The 17,232-nt window shown below is 37.5% G+C and overlaps 1 protein-coding gene across 3 annotated transcripts in view; it reads left to right on the forward strand.

The window, feature by feature from the left end:
- The window catches only part of Efr3a (EFR3 homolog A), a 91,764-nt gene that overhangs the window by 52,575 nt on the left and 21,957 nt on the right, over nt 1-17,232 (forward strand). For all 3 annotated transcript variants that reach the window (XM_052747910.1, XM_052747911.1, XM_052747912.1), the window contains 8 exons: nt 3,348-3,485; nt 5,554-5,632; nt 6,946-7,081; nt 10,181-10,342; nt 12,616-12,730; nt 13,959-14,010; nt 16,000-16,172; nt 16,585-16,660. In XM_052747910.1, coding sequence (XP_052603870.1) covers nt 3,348-3,485; nt 5,554-5,632; nt 6,946-7,081; nt 10,181-10,342; nt 12,616-12,730; nt 13,959-14,010; nt 16,000-16,172; nt 16,585-16,660 — 931 coding nt within the window. The remainder of the gene's footprint in view (nt 1-3,347; nt 3,486-5,553; nt 5,633-6,945; nt 7,082-10,180; nt 10,343-12,615; nt 12,731-13,958; nt 14,011-15,999; nt 16,173-16,584; nt 16,661-17,232) is intronic.

Consider the following 17,232-nt stretch of genomic DNA (forward strand, 5'->3'; position numbering starts at 1 on the left):
AACTTTGGGCTGGTGAGATGGCTCACAAGGTAAAGGTGCTTGTGACCAAAGCTGATACCTGAGTTCAATTCCTGGGATACACATGTTATAAGGAAAACTGACTCCCACAAGTTGTCTTCGGACTTCCACACTTATGCTGTGGCATGTACACAAATACATACATGCAACTACACTACTGAAATAAATGTAATGAATTTGTTAATGAGTACATTTATTTGTTGGTTACTACTGGACATGTAAATTAGTTTTAGTTAGTACTACTTAAATTTGTAACCATGAGAAGAAGAAATTATAGCTGAACTTCTACTGTTTGTTTCAGATCCAATATGCTTTCTCATAGGGAGTTAAAACGAACCAAAATAAAATAATAATACTGCTATTCTTTGTGGTTTTTATTGAAGATAATTTTTATACAATATATTCTGGTCACAGATTGCCCTCCCTCATTTCCTTCCAGATCCTCCTCACTTCCCCACTCATATGAACTCATGCTTTCTTTCTTTTTGGGGGGAGGGGTTTCAAGACAGGGTTTCTCTGTGTAGTTTTGGTGCCTGTCCTGGATCTCACTCTGTAGACCAGGCTGTCCTCAAACTCAGAGATCCTCCTGCCTCTGCCTCCCGAGTACTGGGATTAAAGACATGTGCCACCACCACTTGGCTCATGTTTTCTTTCTCTCTCTCTTTAGAAGACAAACAAGCAAACAAACCAGAAGAAAACAAAAACCAAAACCAAGAAAAAGCATAAGAAACGCATATACACACAGAGAGACACAATCATTTGAACATACACAAAACCCATAAAAACACAACATCAGAAATCATGATATATAAGCAAAGACCAGTAAGGTAAAAAAATACCCAAACAGCCCAGTGGTGGCTCACACCTTTAATCCCAGCACTTGGGAGGCAGAGGCAGGTGATCTCTTTGAGTTCGAGGTCAGCCTGGTCTACAGAGTGAGTTCCAGGATAGCCGTGGCTGCAGAGAGAAACCCTGTCTTGAAGAAAAAAAAAAATCTTCAAAAATACTGTTGAGTTTCTTTTGTGTTGGCCAAATACTGCTGGGCATGGGACCTGCCCTTAGTGTAGCTTTTATACCCAGGGAAACTCCATTTGAGAAACGTAATTTTTCCTTTGTGTGCTGCTGACACTTGGAGAGATAGCTTCTAAGTTAGGGATGGGGGGCTTATGTCCACTTCCCCCACTCAGCAGTGGGACGACATCTGGCGTGATCTGCATGTTGCCAGAGTCTGCGTGAATTCATATATATCAGCCCTGTTATATCTGTAAAGCATCATGTTCTTCCTGTCTGCCATCTGCACTGCCTCCTCTCCATAGCTCCCTGAGCCCTGAGGGGAGGTGTTTGGTGAAGACATCCCATTTAGGACTAAGTGTTCAAAGGTCTCTCAATCCGAGCACATTGTCCAGTTGTGGGTCTCTGTATTTGACCCCATGTGCTTCAGGAGGGAGCTTCTCTTACAATGGCAAAGCGAAACACTGATATTTTATTTTTACGACTAAAAGTCAGGCACAGTTGGTTTTTGATTAATATCTAAGATATTTGAGATGAAATACTGGCTCTGGGTATATGCTGGTTTTCTTTTGATCCCCCCACAATGTTCAGGTGCATTTGACATTCTGAGTATTATCCAGCTTTTCTAAGTGCAAGAAGCATGCATTTCCCCCACATTTTGGTACTTAGGCAGAATGAATGTGTTACTTAGTAGCTAATGCAAAATTATCCAGTTTGGCTTGGTTCACCTTGGTTCTTGCACTGGGAAAAGATAAAGACTGGAATAGATTTTAAAGGTATTTTATCTTATAGTTACAAATAATAAAATTTGCTTATAACTTTCATGATCTATGCATAGCATCAAAATTGATTTGAAAATGAGGTGCATTTGATAAGTCTGTGCTAAAACAGATGGAATAATATATATTCCATTTGGTGCCAACTGCAGGAAGGATTGATGCTTAAGTCCGGATGTGGCTATCTCCAGCTTGGTAATCCTCCCTAAATGTGTGAAATGTTGTATTTTAGAACCGTCTGTATTTCTTTCTATTTTTAGTGCTGTATCTAAGGCTTAAGATTTTCCTATCTGAAATACTAGAATCTCTGCCTAGTTGGGAACCTGTTTTCCAATGAGACCCAATGTTATCATAAGTTAAGATACTGGAAACAAATTGATAACCAGTTGCAAATGAAAATTTAGTTTCCTCCTAGGGAGTCTTATTAAGGAAACAAACCACTCTTAAAAGTAGGCCCCATGCCCATCAGTAGATGGTCAATAGAAAATGAGCTCAATGGCATCTTTGGAGGTTCCTTGTCTCATAATATTTCAGGGCACTTCTTTTTTTTATTAATTTTGTCTTATTTTTTATTTTTATTTGCATATGTATTATGGCTCCATTTTATTGTTTTTATAGGATTCCTGAGTGTGCAAACAAGTGGATCTCTGTTTCTTGTGCCTTCACTTGGGCTCTTTTCCTTTATATATATATATATATATATATATATATATATATATATACGTATATATATATATATACGTATATATATATATATACACACGTATATATATATATACGTATATATATATATATATACACACACACACACACATATATATATATGCAATAAATATGCTGTAAAAACATAAGATAATATCTCAAAATGTAGACAAAGTAAATACTTTTTACTGAAAATATCTCTATATGCACCTATTCTAATTGGTTTAAATTTTTTCGTTTTTAGCACATGGGTTATATCATGACTGTTCCTTTCTTTTCATTTGTTCCCAGTTATAGTTAAATAGAGGATGGCTAAAGTTGTTTTTTCTGGACCTATGCTCACTAGGATATATATTGCTATGAATATTGAGACACTTTGATAGAAAGTGAGGAAGTAGTGAGCTGTTGAATATTGACATTGCTTTGTTTTTTGAGATTGGGTTTCACTCATGTAGCTCTGGCTGGCCTGACACTCATGATGTAGACCAAATTGGCCTTGACCTCACTGAGGTCCTCCTCTTTCTGTCTGAGTGCTGGGATTAAAGGTAGTAACCACCACACCCAGCCTCTGAGTGTTTTATTGGCATAAAGGACATTCTTTCTGTTGGAAACAAGTTACCAGCTGAATTTAGAGTCGCTATTTGAAAGATTATATGCTTAGTTCTGGTGACGCTAAGTTCATAAACATTAGAATTAATGTTTTTTTTTTTTTAAATTTAATGTTATTTGGGAATAAAGCAAAATGTCTTTTTAACACTTCTAAGAAGTAAAGTGTATCCTGTTTACCCTTTAGAACTAAAATTGGAATTGTGGCACTGGCTTTTTTCATTTCTTTTTCAGTCGCATAGGCCCGCCTTCTTCCCCCTCTGCTGCTGACAAAGAGGAGAACCCTGCAGTGCTGGCTGAGAGCTGTTTCCGAGAACTGCTGGGCCGAGCGACTTTCGGGAATATGAACAACGCTGTTAGGCCAGTTTTTGCGTGAGTACTTGCTATTTTCCTAGTTATCCGCGACTTGGCTGTGTGTTAGTTGTATACTTTTCTTACGGAAGAGAAATACTTCCTAATTAAATTTTTTTTACTTACCAAAATAATGGCTGTCACTACCTTTTTACTGGTACAAGTAACATTAGGAAGGTAGAATTGGGCATTATATTTTTTTCCTTTAAGTATGAAGTATAGTGTTGAACTTAACACTGTGTACAGATGTGCAGTGAGAAAACTGCGAAGAGCTTCTAGGTTAAAGGTGGGACTCTGTACCCACATCCCCTTCCCAGTGTTGGGACCCTGTCTGACTTAACCTTTACAGGTCCTATACATGCTGCTGCTGTAGTCTCTTGAGTTCATACGTGCATTAATCCTGTTGTGTCTGGAAGACATGGTTTCCTTGTGTCGAGAAGACAAGTTTCTTGGAGTCATCCATCACTTCTAGCTCTCAACAGCCTTTCTGCCTCCCCTTCTTCGTAGATCTCTGAGCCTTGAAGGGAGTAGTTTGATGAAGGTGGAGTCATCCATCACTTCTAGCTTTCTTAATAGCTTTTCTGCCTCCTCTTCTACATAGATTTCCCAAGCCTTGAGGGGAGTAGTTTGAAAAAGACATCTCATTTAGCACTGGATGCTCTAAAGTCTCTGATTTTCTGCTTATTTTCCAGTTTCTGTCTCTCTTCATCCCCATGTACTGTAAGAAGTTTCTCTGATGTGGATTGAGTGAGGCACTGATCTATAAGTACAACAGCATGTCATTAACAGTCATTTTATTGCTATGTTCCTTGCACAGAATAACAGTAGTAGGTTTTCTCCTCGTTTCAGATTCTTGGCTATCTTAGCAGTGTCAGGTATGGATTCTATCTCATAGAGTGGGCCTTAAATCCAATCAGTAGTTGTTGTGCCTCTATTGCACCAGTATATTTTGCAGGTAGCTCTCTATTGTAGGTCTCAGGGTTTGTAGCTGGTTGATAATGATGATTATCTTTCTCCTTTGGTAACATACAGAATACCTTGAATGCTAGTCAGTAATGATGAAGCTTCTAGTTAGACACCATCTTGACTTCTCCATCTTTGATGACTTAAGTAAGTGTTGCCTTCATCAATAGGGCCTTGCCCTATGTAGTAGCTATTTAGTTAATTAACTAGATGCTGTCTACAAGTAAAGTACTATAAAGTACTATGTAATTTGGGAATATGTGAAGGATAATACCAGATAGATGAGGGATATGCACAATAATTATAGATTATGAGAAAAGGTCAAAAAGTGATCTGTCATTTAAAAACAGGAAATTCATAGCTAACTTGAGAATTTGTAGTAGTATTTCCTAAGCTAGATGTGGGTAAATATAAAAAAAAACTGCTTTGATGATGTTTGTAAAGTATATTTTAGTTCATCATTGAAGTGAGCTTTTTATTTCAATTGTTACTTGATCTATAAAGAAAATAAAAGATGCCCTAAGAACTTGAAATACTACATTTTTATTCGTGAGTGCAAGACAGCTAGCATACTAGGTGCAGTGAAAGGGTTAGTGTGAAATAAGAAGAGAAAGGCTAGGTTACACCAGAGAAGTCCCAACCTTTATCTTTAAGTCTTTAAAATAATCATTGGCTATCATAGGTGAAAGTTGTAAAATGGCGAGAATTGCTCTTTGAAAATGTTTAATAGTCACTGTGTCAGGTGATTATAGGAATAAAGTCCTATAAAGGGGGTTTCAGGCCTGTGAGTCATGAACACCTTGGAATTGTTAAAATGGACACTTACAACTAAGTATACTGTGTAATCACCCTTTGTTTTGTATTGTTTAGGTTGACATGTCCAGGAACCTCTGTATGCCTCTTGTGGAGTTTGGACGGAGGAATCTTTCTTTCTTATTGCTTCATTTAGAGTCTAGTGTTTGTTACTGCTGTATGGCCAAGCTTAGCAGTTAGAAATATGTGCCATAGTTATGAAAGTGGAACTCTTGGTTTTCTTTTACATAGTTTTCTGATTTTTATATTGTTGAAGGTTTTAAAAGAAAGTGTGATTAAAAACCAATTCCTAATTTTTGTTTGTTATTTACAGGCATTTAGATCATCACAAGCTATGGGATCCTAATGAATTTGCAGTTCATTGCTTTAAGATTATAATGTATTCTATTCAGGTAAGGTTTAATCAACTTTTTTTATTGAATAAGTAATGATTATTCTGTATAGATATGCATATCGCCAAACAGGTGGAAAACTAGCATGCAAAGCATGGTTATTGTTTTGTTTTGTTGGTTTTCTGAGACAGGGTTTCACTCTGTAGCTCTGACTGTCTTGGAACTTGCTATATAGGCCAGGATGGCTTTGAATTCAGAGATCAGCCTGCCTCTGCCTCCTGAGTCCTGGGATTAAAGGCCTAGACTACCATAGCTGGCATATGGAATGTTCTTATTTGTATTTTTTTTCTCATTTACTGCTTGTGTTCTTACTTGCCAATATGAAACATATCTAATAAGAGGGTTAGATAATTATATTGTGCCACTTTTAGTACAGTTATTTAACTCATATATTGTGTGCTTCTATTATACAGATGAATTGGTATTGGTTTTCATTTGTTACAACTTCTGTTCCTTATAGAATCATATGAACGCTATCTTCTACAAAGGACCACTTTTGGGTTTTTCCCCCTCAAAATCTGTGAAGATTTGATTAGCTCTTAATTCAAATGTGATATCATGTCTTCAGTTTTGGTTCTTTCACTGTGATTCTGTTTTAGCTAATCCCTTGTAAGTAGGATAAAAATGGGTCCTAGTTTGCCCAGGATAGCCTTAATATGTGTAGTTAAGAATATCCTTACCTTCAATTACAAATGTGTCCTGGTTAGACAGTAAATTAAATAGCTGCTACCTTTTACACAAGGCAGACTTAGCTACATGAGCTTCATGAGGAGCAGGCAAGAAGTTCAATTTTAGGTGGTGATTGTTGTTGTTGTTGTTGATGGTGGTGGTGGTGGTGGTGGTGTGTGTATGTCTTTGTGTGTGTTGAACATGGACACATGTGTGCCATAGCTTACACATAGAGGTCATATTTGCACCACATGCATGCCCAGTATCCACAGAATCCAGAGGTAGCCATCAGATCCATTACAAACAGTTGTGACCTGCTATGTGGGTACTGGGAGCCAAACCCTGGGCCCTCCAGAAGAGCAGCTGGTGCTCTTAAATCCTGAGCCATCTCTTAATGCCTCCCACTCTCCACCTCTGCTGCCACCACCAAGTTAAATACAGTATTTGGTAATTTGCTTTCTTTCCTCAGGATGTCATAAATAGTTACCAGTATCACTGTTTATTCTTTAAAGGAATGGTTGTTTGACAGCTACATATTATAAATACCAGTCCTTTTTAAATGAGTGTCACATACCTTTCCATTCTTACAGATATGTCATGTGCATTACTTGCTCACACATCTTTGTGCTATTTGCTTCCTTTAGGCTCAGTATTCTCACCACGTTATCCAGGAAATTCTTGGACACCTTGATGCTCGTAAGAAGGATTCTCCACGGGTTCGAGCAGGTATCATTCAGGTTCTGTTAGAGGCTGTTGCTATTGCTGCTAAAGGTTCTATAGGTGAGTACCAATGAAGCACACACACAAAAGAATACATTAATAATATGAAATGTTTTCCCAGTAGTTGTCTGTGAAGTACCGTTTAAGATCTTTCCACGTATTTTCAGATGCTCTATAATTTGAGTGTCTGTGATCAGTTTTTCCTTTTTTCCCCCCACCCTCTTTCATTTCCTTTCTCTTGTACTTCTTTTAATAAGGGTTTAAGGATATGATTTGTATACTGAACATTGAGTGGATACAGATTTTTAAAAGTGAAACAAGTTGAACAATTGAACACTTTTTTTTCCTTTTTTTTCTCTCTCTCCCCCCTCTCCTTTTCTCTCTCTTTCTTTTTAAATGTTACTAAGTATTCAACTCAGGGCTGTGCACATCCTAGACAAGTGTTCTATTACTGAGTCACATCCCAGCTGTCTTTATAGTTTTTGAGATGACATCTCACTAAACATTCCAGGCTGGCCTTGAACTCACTATGTTGCCCATGCAGGATTTCAACTTGAAACCTTTCTGCCTCAGCCTCCGGAGTAGCTGGGCTTTCAGGCCCACACTACCACGACTGATTCAGGTTCAGATTTCCTAGTTCAAAAGTCCAAAATCTGAAATGCTTCAATGTTGAAATATTCTTAGTGCTGACATGATGCTTGAAAGTGGATCGCACTTGTTTTAGTGTGGGAACATTAAAAATCTTGTATCATCTTTGTGTATAAGAACTTTAGGAAACATTGAATTTGGTGTTTGTATTTAGATACAATCTCTAAACTATGCATGCAAACATAGCTATTACTAACACACACAGAAACATATACACACACATATGTATGCAAATATTACTAACTACCAAACATTTGTGAGCCCAGCCATTTTGGTGAAGGGCTTCTTCCATATTTAGTTTATATAGACAATTTTGCCCAATTATGAATTATAAAGAGACTTTGATCACATGTAGCCTGAGGCGACCAGAGATCAGAAAACTGCAGGAATGTGGATTAGCAAAAGCAGAATATTATGTGGCCCATTTTGTTAGAATGTGTGGGAGAAACAAAAAAAAGTATCTCTAAAGTTACAGTGCAAGCAAGTAATCCTGCAGTTCCTGAGAGCTTCAGAGACTGACTAGAGATGTACTGCAAAGTGTAGAACTGGCTAGCTGTCATTATCGTCAGTGTGAGGGAGCTTGGGCAGTCTGGGAAGCTGGCAGATTGTAGGGTAACAAAGGGAAGAGAACAAGTCAAAGATCTTGTTATTTCATGCACATCTGATTAGGGAAATGAGGGGCTATGATAGAGAAACAAGAACTATAGGGAGAATCTGGCTGTGGTTTTGTTCAAAATTATAGTGGAAGTCTTAGCTAATGAGATATTCTAATATTCATCAATGCTGAATAAGAATGAACTGTAAACAGACGTTTCCTTTCCCAACCGCCCAGTCCCAAATAACCGACTCAGAGGTTGATTATGAATATAAATGCTCAGCCAAAAGCTCAGACTTCTTACTGACTAGCTCTTACATTTAAATGGACCCATTTCTATTAATATATGCATTGCCATGTGGCTCATGGCTTTACCTGTCCTCTAACATCTTGCTTCCTCAGTGGCTGGCTCCCTTCTCTCTCAATTCCACCCTTCTTCCTCTGTTTCCCCAGTTTGATTGTCCCACCTAACTTTATCCTGCCTTGCTATAGGCCAGTCAGCTTTATTATTAACCAATGAAAGTAATACATGTTCACAGCATATGGAAGGATTATCCCACAGAAGTGAACATTTTTGGATATGGACTTTTCATTATTTGTCTTGTAGTTTATCTTAAAAAGATGCAGACAGCCAAATTTCGTGGTACACACCTTTCATCTTAGCACTTGGGAGACAAAACAGGTTGATTTCTGTGAGTTCAAGGCTAGCTCGATCTACAGAGAGTTCCAGGGCTACACAGTAAGCTCCTGTCTCAAAGTAAAAAAGAAAGAAGGAAAGGTACTGATTGGCAGATTAGTTTGAACTACAAAGTGAAACACAGGTGTTCTATTCAATCATCGCATTTACCGGTGTCTGCTGTGTGTTAGGTGTGGCGTTCTAAGCTCTGTGTATTGGGGAGGGGGTTGGCATTTAACCATGGATCCCTTTCTGGAGAAGTTTGTAATTGTGTGTGGGCAACAGCTATGGAACCTTTAGTTAACGTGTAATATGACTGAGGGAAAAAGCAAAGAAAAATCAGCTCACCGAAACCTGACAGACTGAAGTTTCTCATAATTGGAAATTCCTCCACTTTTAATCTGAGAAGGTATAAAATAATTTTTCTGTTACAGTGAACTGTATAAATTTATGGATTTAGCCATCAGTCAAGTTAAATAGCTCAGTAAACATTATTTTGGATAAACAAAATTAGATAGGTAGTGAATAAAAAAAAAAGAAAGAAAGAAACATTAGACATGACTGCTCCTAGGTATGGTGGAGGAGAAAATTTACTATGGATGTGTGGATAACCAGAGGCAGGGACTGGGACATCTGGGAGAATCCAGAGTGGACATGACCAGGTTGAACTGTATCATGTGGAGAGAGGGGGAGGTGAAGGGAAAGGAGAGAGAGTATGCAGATGCCTACCAGATGCAGCAGCCAGGAGGCCCAAATGTCCAAAAAGGGAAAGGGTAACCAAAACGTCTGGATTATAATAGGGAAGAGTTTCTGGGGGAAGAGCAGCCCAACCACTGGGCTGGAGAGTTCAGGGTAGAGGGTGAAGTAATACCACCCATACATACCCTGTAACAATCAGGGACTGCAGAATGCTGGGAGGAACTGGCAGCCAGGTTCACTTTAATATGTTAAATAGGCACCTCAGCTTTTTGTCCTGGGTTTGAGACTTAACAGGTAGAAAGATTTATAGTCCACTATGCAGGTTGTATCAAAGCCAAACAGCAAGTTCCTCATACATGCCCAAAATATGTTTGTGGTGTGACTGTGAGACTTTGTTGTTTAGTTATACAACTTAAAGAAAAATGAACTGCCTAGCTCATAAATTATTTGTACTGTTGACAGAGAATGAAAGTAACTGTAAAGTCTGTTGAGAACTTTGAGAGTCCTGAGTATACAAGCTTACAAAGATGGTCTTTTACAGGGCCAACAGTGCTGGAAGTCTTCAACACCCTGTTGAAACACCTGCGCCTCAGTGTGGAATTGGAAGCCAACGACTCCCAGCGGGGGTCTGTGGGCAGCATCACCTTGAGTTCCAAAGACAACGATGAGAAGATTGTGCAGAACGCTATCATCCAGACAATAGGTTAGTGTATCAGTCTTCAAGCTACTGTATGGTGATATGTAACATGCTCTCAAATAAGCCATTTGGCTTGTGTAGTGCATTTGTCAAAGTGGAGTGTTGGCTTTGACCTCTGAAAATGGTGTTTGAAGAAAATAAACATAAGAGAACACAGTCCTTTACCATCTGTTGTTGACATTTTATGCCAGTTCTTTCACTTGTTTTGACCTTCTCCCCATCTCTTCATGAATGTGTATGAATATTTATGAATATGTATGTATAAGAAGAAAATATTCATACTTGTACTTTTTAAAATAAATTTACTGGGTATAGTAAGTTGTATATGTCATGGTCTTTAACCACTAAATTCTTTTTTTTAAAACTGGAAAAAATTTTCATACAATATATTCTGATCATAGTTTCCCCTCCCCCATCTCCTCTCAGGTATTTCCCATCTCCCCATCCACCCAACCCCATATTCTTTCTTTCTCCTTTTTAGAAAGCAAACAAACAAGCAAACAAACAAAAACTAGAATTTTTAAAAAAGAAAGAATGAACACCAAGATCTAAAACCATAATATATGGACAAAAGACCAATAAGACCAAAAAATACCCAAACAAAGCAATAAATATCAAAGAGTCTACAAAAATACTATTGAGTTTGTTATGTGTTAGCCATCTACTGCTGGGCATTGGGCCTGCCCTTAAGTGTGGTTAATATACCCAGTGAGATTCCATTGAAGAAAATTAATTTTTCCTTTACCACTAAATTCTTAAGTATGTTTTTTCCATAGAATAAAGTTTGTTTTATGTAACCAAAGTTTTCAAAATTGGTAAGCATCACTATTATGTATATATTTTTTAATCAACCTTCCATAGTTCAATTTTGTTAATTGAACCAATAATGGTTTTTGTAGCATTTTTTTCTTTGGGTCCAGAATCCACTCTAGAGTCATACATTGCATGTAGTTATAATCTCTCTTAGTTTTATTTGTCTGGATTTCCATTATGGCATGGTCATTTCTCAAGAACGAAGTCTCCCTCTATTTCTATTTGTGTTGTTTGTTTCAGTAGACACTCCTTATTTGGTTTAATCTGATCTTCTGTCATTATTAAATCAGGTTGTACATTTCTGGGTAGAACACTATATACGTGATATATTCTACTGCAGAGGTACATGCTTGCACTTCTCCTTGGCAATTCCAATTCTGGTAATTCACTAAGTTACAGTCCTGTTTTTCTATGACAGAGTTGCAGTTCTCTCCACTGCAAACAGTAAGCATTGAGAAGCCCCTCCAGGACCACGTAGATGTTCTGTTCTCATGCATACTCTTCCACAGTCTGCACTTGCTTACTTTCACCAGCCTTCACCAGGATAACACAACAGTCAGTCTGAAGCTCCAACACTTACTTCTTTCATTTGGCAGTTGGTGCTTGGGCCCTAATTAACTTGTTTTAATATTTTTATTCTCATTTCTCTGAGAGGAAATTAAAGCAAGTACTGAGTCTCAGAAGGTTATTGTGAAGTTCTGTCCCTTAGGGATTACCTGGAGTAATATACAGATGGGTATTACTCTGCATATGGAGTAATGCAAAGGCCATTAGATGCAGAGTGTATATGGTATACTGTTTGAGGAAATGAATATTTCTGGTATTTACCAGACAGAATGGGATAATTACTGATTTAGCAGTGGGATTTAGGTTCACAATCTGCAAATAAAAGTTTCCTAAAAACTGCCAGCAGAAGTTTACCTAGTATTTATATTATATATGATGTTGAATAGAAGAAATTATAATTTATTTAGCATTACATGTAGTTTGAACACAGTCATTGTTTTGATCTATTGAAAGCGTTATTTAAAAAAATACAAACTTTGAGCCGGGTGGTGGTGGTACATGCCTTTAATCCTGGTAAGCAGGCACATCTCTGTGAGTAGGAGGCTAGCCTAGTCTACAAAACGAGTTCCAGGACAGCCAGGCCTGTTATACAGAGAAACCCTGTCTCAAAAACAAGCAAAAAATACAACTTTGTGAGCTGGAGAGATGGCTCAGGTTAAGAACAATGACTGTTTTTCCAGAGGACCCAGGTTCAAGTCCCGGTACCCACATGGAAGCTAACCATATGTAACTTCAGATGCCCTCCTCTGGCCTCCTTGGGTACAAAGCATGCAAGTGGTACCCAGACATACATGTAGGCAATAATGCCTATACACAGAAAATAATTTTAAATTAGTTTTGAATTATGTGGAAAAATTACCACTTTTCAGTTTGTGAAATTTGTCTTCATATATTTGTAGGGTTTTTTGGAAGTAATTTACCAGACTATCAGAGGTCAGAGATCATGATGTTCATCATGGGAAAAGTGCCTGTGTTTGGAACATCCACTCATACTTTGGATATCAGTCAACTAGGGTATGTTCTCATATGTAAATGAACTCCGTATTGGATTATGTGTTTTTAACTCAAGAAAGTGTTAGTATTTTTAAACTTCAAGTAATAAAAAGCAACAGTGTTTTCCTTGGTACTAGATCATTAGGCTATTAAATCAGTGCTCACATATCTATTAAATCAGTGCTTACATATTTTTTGAATTATTTTTAACTTATAAATTCTCATTTTCTTAACTCTTTTATTGATGAAATGGAAGATTTATTTGTCCTGTGCATTGTGTGTCTGCACATATGTAGGATGAAACTTCAGGCTTCCTGAAAACTTGAAAAACATTGTTAATGAATCAGGAATACTAACTTGGGATGATAATGATCCCTCCTTATAGATGTAATTTGGTAATATACTAAAACATTAGCTAATGTGTTAAAATGCTCTCATTATGCCTTAGAAATATATATAACTCTTGGGTTTTCATCAACAAATGTCTTTAAACTTTTAAGGAGATGGGAATAGTGACTACCGGATCACTGCATATTTATACATGTTTAGCATATCATAGCCATCAATGTGTATAGTCAAGTAAGTGCTAAAAAGACACTATCCACTGGAGAAAGTAGGATAGGACTGTAAGTATCATGGGTGAATGTGTTTTCTTAATAGTAAATGGATAAGAGTGGTGGCCAGAAGAACTAATAAAGAGAGGGGGGTTATCAATGGCACAAAGAGTAAAAGTCAACTAAAGGATATTCTATTCTTACAATAATTACTACAGTTCTCTTTTTATGGGGAATAATGTAAGAATTTGATACCTGTGTTCCAAGTATGATGTTCAGACCAATGAAAATAACATTTCCATCTCATGTAATCCCTGTCACTGTTGTGTTCACGGAGGACAGTTGACGTTCCTGTCACTGTTGTGTTCATGGAGGACAGTTGGCATTTCTGCACATTCTTGAGTCACTTGTACTTGGAGGATTTAATCTTTGTATCAGCACATCAATTTGTGTTGTTCTTAAAGACCCAATAACTTGAATTTTCTTGTTATAATAAATTTTTTAACATATATCTATGTTAATTAATATGAAATTTATTTTAGTGCATAAAGTGAGTCATGGCATAAGAAATTATAAAAATGAATAAAATCTATTTAGCCAGTAAGAATAAAGTTTTTAAATCAGAAAAAGGTATTTTAAGTAGATGAAGTTAATATAAATGTAAATTAGTAATGCCAATGCTTTGTATATTTCAGGGATTTGGGAACCAGGAGGATTCAGATAATGTTGCTGAGGTCTTTGCTTATGGTAAGGAGTTGTAAGAGATGAACATACCTTAAATTACTGAAAAGAGTGATGTCACCGCCAGCTTCAGACTCTGGTTATTTCTGTGGTTTGTTCACGTGAATGTCTCTCCCTTATCTTCTATTCTGCCATCTTCTCACTGTTCAGTGCTTGCCTGTCCTGTCATTTTGTTTGATCTTCATTATGATCAAGCTTACAGAAGCCAGAAATGACTTCCATTTTGAATCTAGAGATACTTAAACTCAAAAGAGTTAGGTGGACAGAGTTGAGGAGGTTCCCCAGTCACTGAGCTAGACACTGGAACTCAGATATAAAAATCCATAGTGCTTTCTACATACTGTCCAGACAATGGCTTCTTGTTAAGAGTGTTTTTCAATTTAGAGTGACAATAGAGAACAGGAAACAAAAAACAAAACAAAAAAACAACCCAAGCAAACAAACAAAAAACAACAACAAAAAGAGGTCCTCTGGTACTGTATGCTAAATATGCTCATTTTTTTTCTTTCTTAAATTTGAATTTAATTACATAATTTCCCCCCTCCGTCCAACCCCTCCTTTCCTCCTTGTTTTCAAATTCATGGACTCTTATTCTTTAATTATTATTGTTTTATATGTTTGCAAGTAAATGCATAAGTGCAGCTTGCTGAGTCCATTTATTGTTGCTTGTATTTATATGTTTTACGGATAACAATTTAGGGGGCTCATCTCTGTGGAAGATTAATTCTCCCTCTCTCAACTGTCTTTAATTCCCTGTAGCTGTTCTTTTAGGGGGGTGCAGCTTTGTGAGATTTTCCCCATTCATGTTGCCATGTCAGCTGGTGTTGCCATTGATTAAGATATCAGGACAGCCGGGCGGTGGTGGCGCACGCCTTTAATCCCAGCACTCGGGAGGCAGAGCCAGGCGGATCTCTGTGAGTTCGAGGCCAGCCTGGGCTACCAAGTGAGTCCCAGGAAAGGCGCAAAGCTACACAGAGAAACCCTGTCTCGAAAAACCAAAAAAAAAAAAAAAGATATCAGGACAAAGTAGGGACTGGTTCTCTGAAATGTGTACCCTTCCAACCAGGACCTTCGAAGTTCATTTGAGAGACCTTTTTATAAGTGGTATTATACTCTGTTTTTCCTACTTAGGTACAGAAGAATCTGGTTTCGGTTTTAATTCTCTGCCTGGTGCTTGTTATATAGGATTTTAAATTCACCTGCAGTGATATTTGTCAATCCTTTCCCACTTGCCTTTTTTATTTGTTGTGTCTTCCTTAAAAACGTCTTCATATTCCAAGGACTTAAACACTGTTGATTCACTTTCCTTATAAAAGTTTCTAAGATTTGGCTCTAATTCTTTATAGAAAACAAATTCTATAAGTATGAATATATCTCCATGCTTTTCATCCTAAGTCAACTTTGTGACTCCTGGTGTCTGTGAAGTCTTCTGTGGTGTGGTTTTTAAATGTTTAATAGCACTTACATATATTCTCCTTCAAAGTTTGAAAATTGGAGAAGTTTAAATTTTATCATGAATGTCAAATCGAGTAACAAAATCCAATTTTCCAAATTGAAAATATGTCCTTTTCCCCAGTGGCTTCCTTTAAAACAGTAGTTTGCAGGGTCAGACTTTCCACCTGCTCTCCCTGTATCTGTCCCACGATCCTTATATGGTTCACCCTGCCTGTGCCGTGGCCTTCTCTGTGGAAGCGGAGTATTAGCCTGACTCACAGAATGTGGTATGACAGAGTTGAAAGATGGGCCATGCTTGCAGTTGAGCCTGCACATAGGACCATATACCAGATGTGTGCTGTTCATCTTATTCTTGTTACAAATGACGCTCTTAAAATAATAACATCCTGACTACCTTTCAGGTTTCCTTTATATAGTTCTTCAGGATTGTGTCCATAGTTTCTGATTCCCTAAATTTGTGATTAAAAAATAATAATGTGAGAATTTTGCCTAAGAAGGACTCATGAGACCATCATTTGTTAATTTCCCCCTTGTATTTAGGTGACTTCTGGATACAAAGCCAAGACGATTGTTACTGCACTGCCCGGGTCATTTCTGGACCCTCTGTTATCCCCATCCCTCATGGAAGATTATGAGCTGCGGCAGTTAGTCTTGGAAGTAATGCACAACCTCATGGATCGCCATGACAATAGGGCAAAGCTCCGAGGCATCAGGTGATTCGCTGTGCTGCATGAGAACTTTCAGTTTTCTCCAACAGTGCGTTGACATCTGTGGGTGTGTGTGTGGGGGTGCGGGGGGTTGTTTGCTTGGTGTCAAATGACTTACTAATATGTTTTAAAATAATATGTTGGAGTCATTCAATCTGCTCTGCAGAGTGCTAATCTAGTAATTACTATTTACATTGATTAAAAACTGTTTTGCTTTAAGCACTATGAATGAAGATGATATAATTCTTAGTTAAGCATGGTAATCCAGTAATACCATTTCATATACACATTTAAAATGTAAATGTAGATGTGAGTGTCACCTTTCAAACTCCTGAGTTCAAATATAATCCTCCACAAAATACAAGGTATTATAGCCAAATGTGGTATTCATTAAAAATTATTGATATATTGTTTCTAGAATAATACCAGATGTGGCTGACTTGAAGATAAAAAGAGAAAAAATTTGTAGACAAGATACAAGCTTCATGAAAAAGGTAAGGTCATTGTTTAAAGGTGTCTGAAATGTAACTTGTAGCCCTTTAAATTGTCAGATGGTTTTATATTGATCTGTAGGCTTAAAATGAAGCCATAGAATTTGTAGTGAAAGACTTCTCACTGCCAACTTCTGCCTGCCTTAAATGACCACAGCCCCAACTGTGACTTCTAGAACCTGTGTTTGTAGGCTCTTGAAGGGATATGAGTATCCTCATAATTCCTGCCCTGCCATCCTTGTGAACCAAATATGCATATACTGGTTTTACTTTAGCAGCTCTTGTATAGACTGCTTCAATTCATCCACTGTCTAGTGAATGAATAACTGTACTAGTGTTTGCTGCCTGTTAGGCATTGTTCTGTATATTGTTTAGGAAATGAGTTAGGCATGATGTCTGCTTTAACACATGGGTGAGTTTAGGGAACTGTGGTGTCTTGTAAATTGATCAAGCTTCTTGTGTAGTTTATAAGTCATCCAAAGCTTGAGCAGGACATTTGGTTCTATCACCATCTTTAATGTCACTGTCTCTGTCATTATGTTGATGTCATGCTTCAAATTAGCATTAATTAATTA

Source organism: Peromyscus californicus, unplaced genomic scaffold (assembly GCF_007827085.1).
Source record: "Peromyscus californicus insignis strain IS unplaced genomic scaffold, ASM782708v3 Scaffold_20__1_contigs__length_68692818, whole genome shotgun sequence".
Taxonomy (NCBI): Eukaryota; Metazoa; Chordata; class Mammalia; order Rodentia; family Cricetidae; genus Peromyscus; species Peromyscus californicus.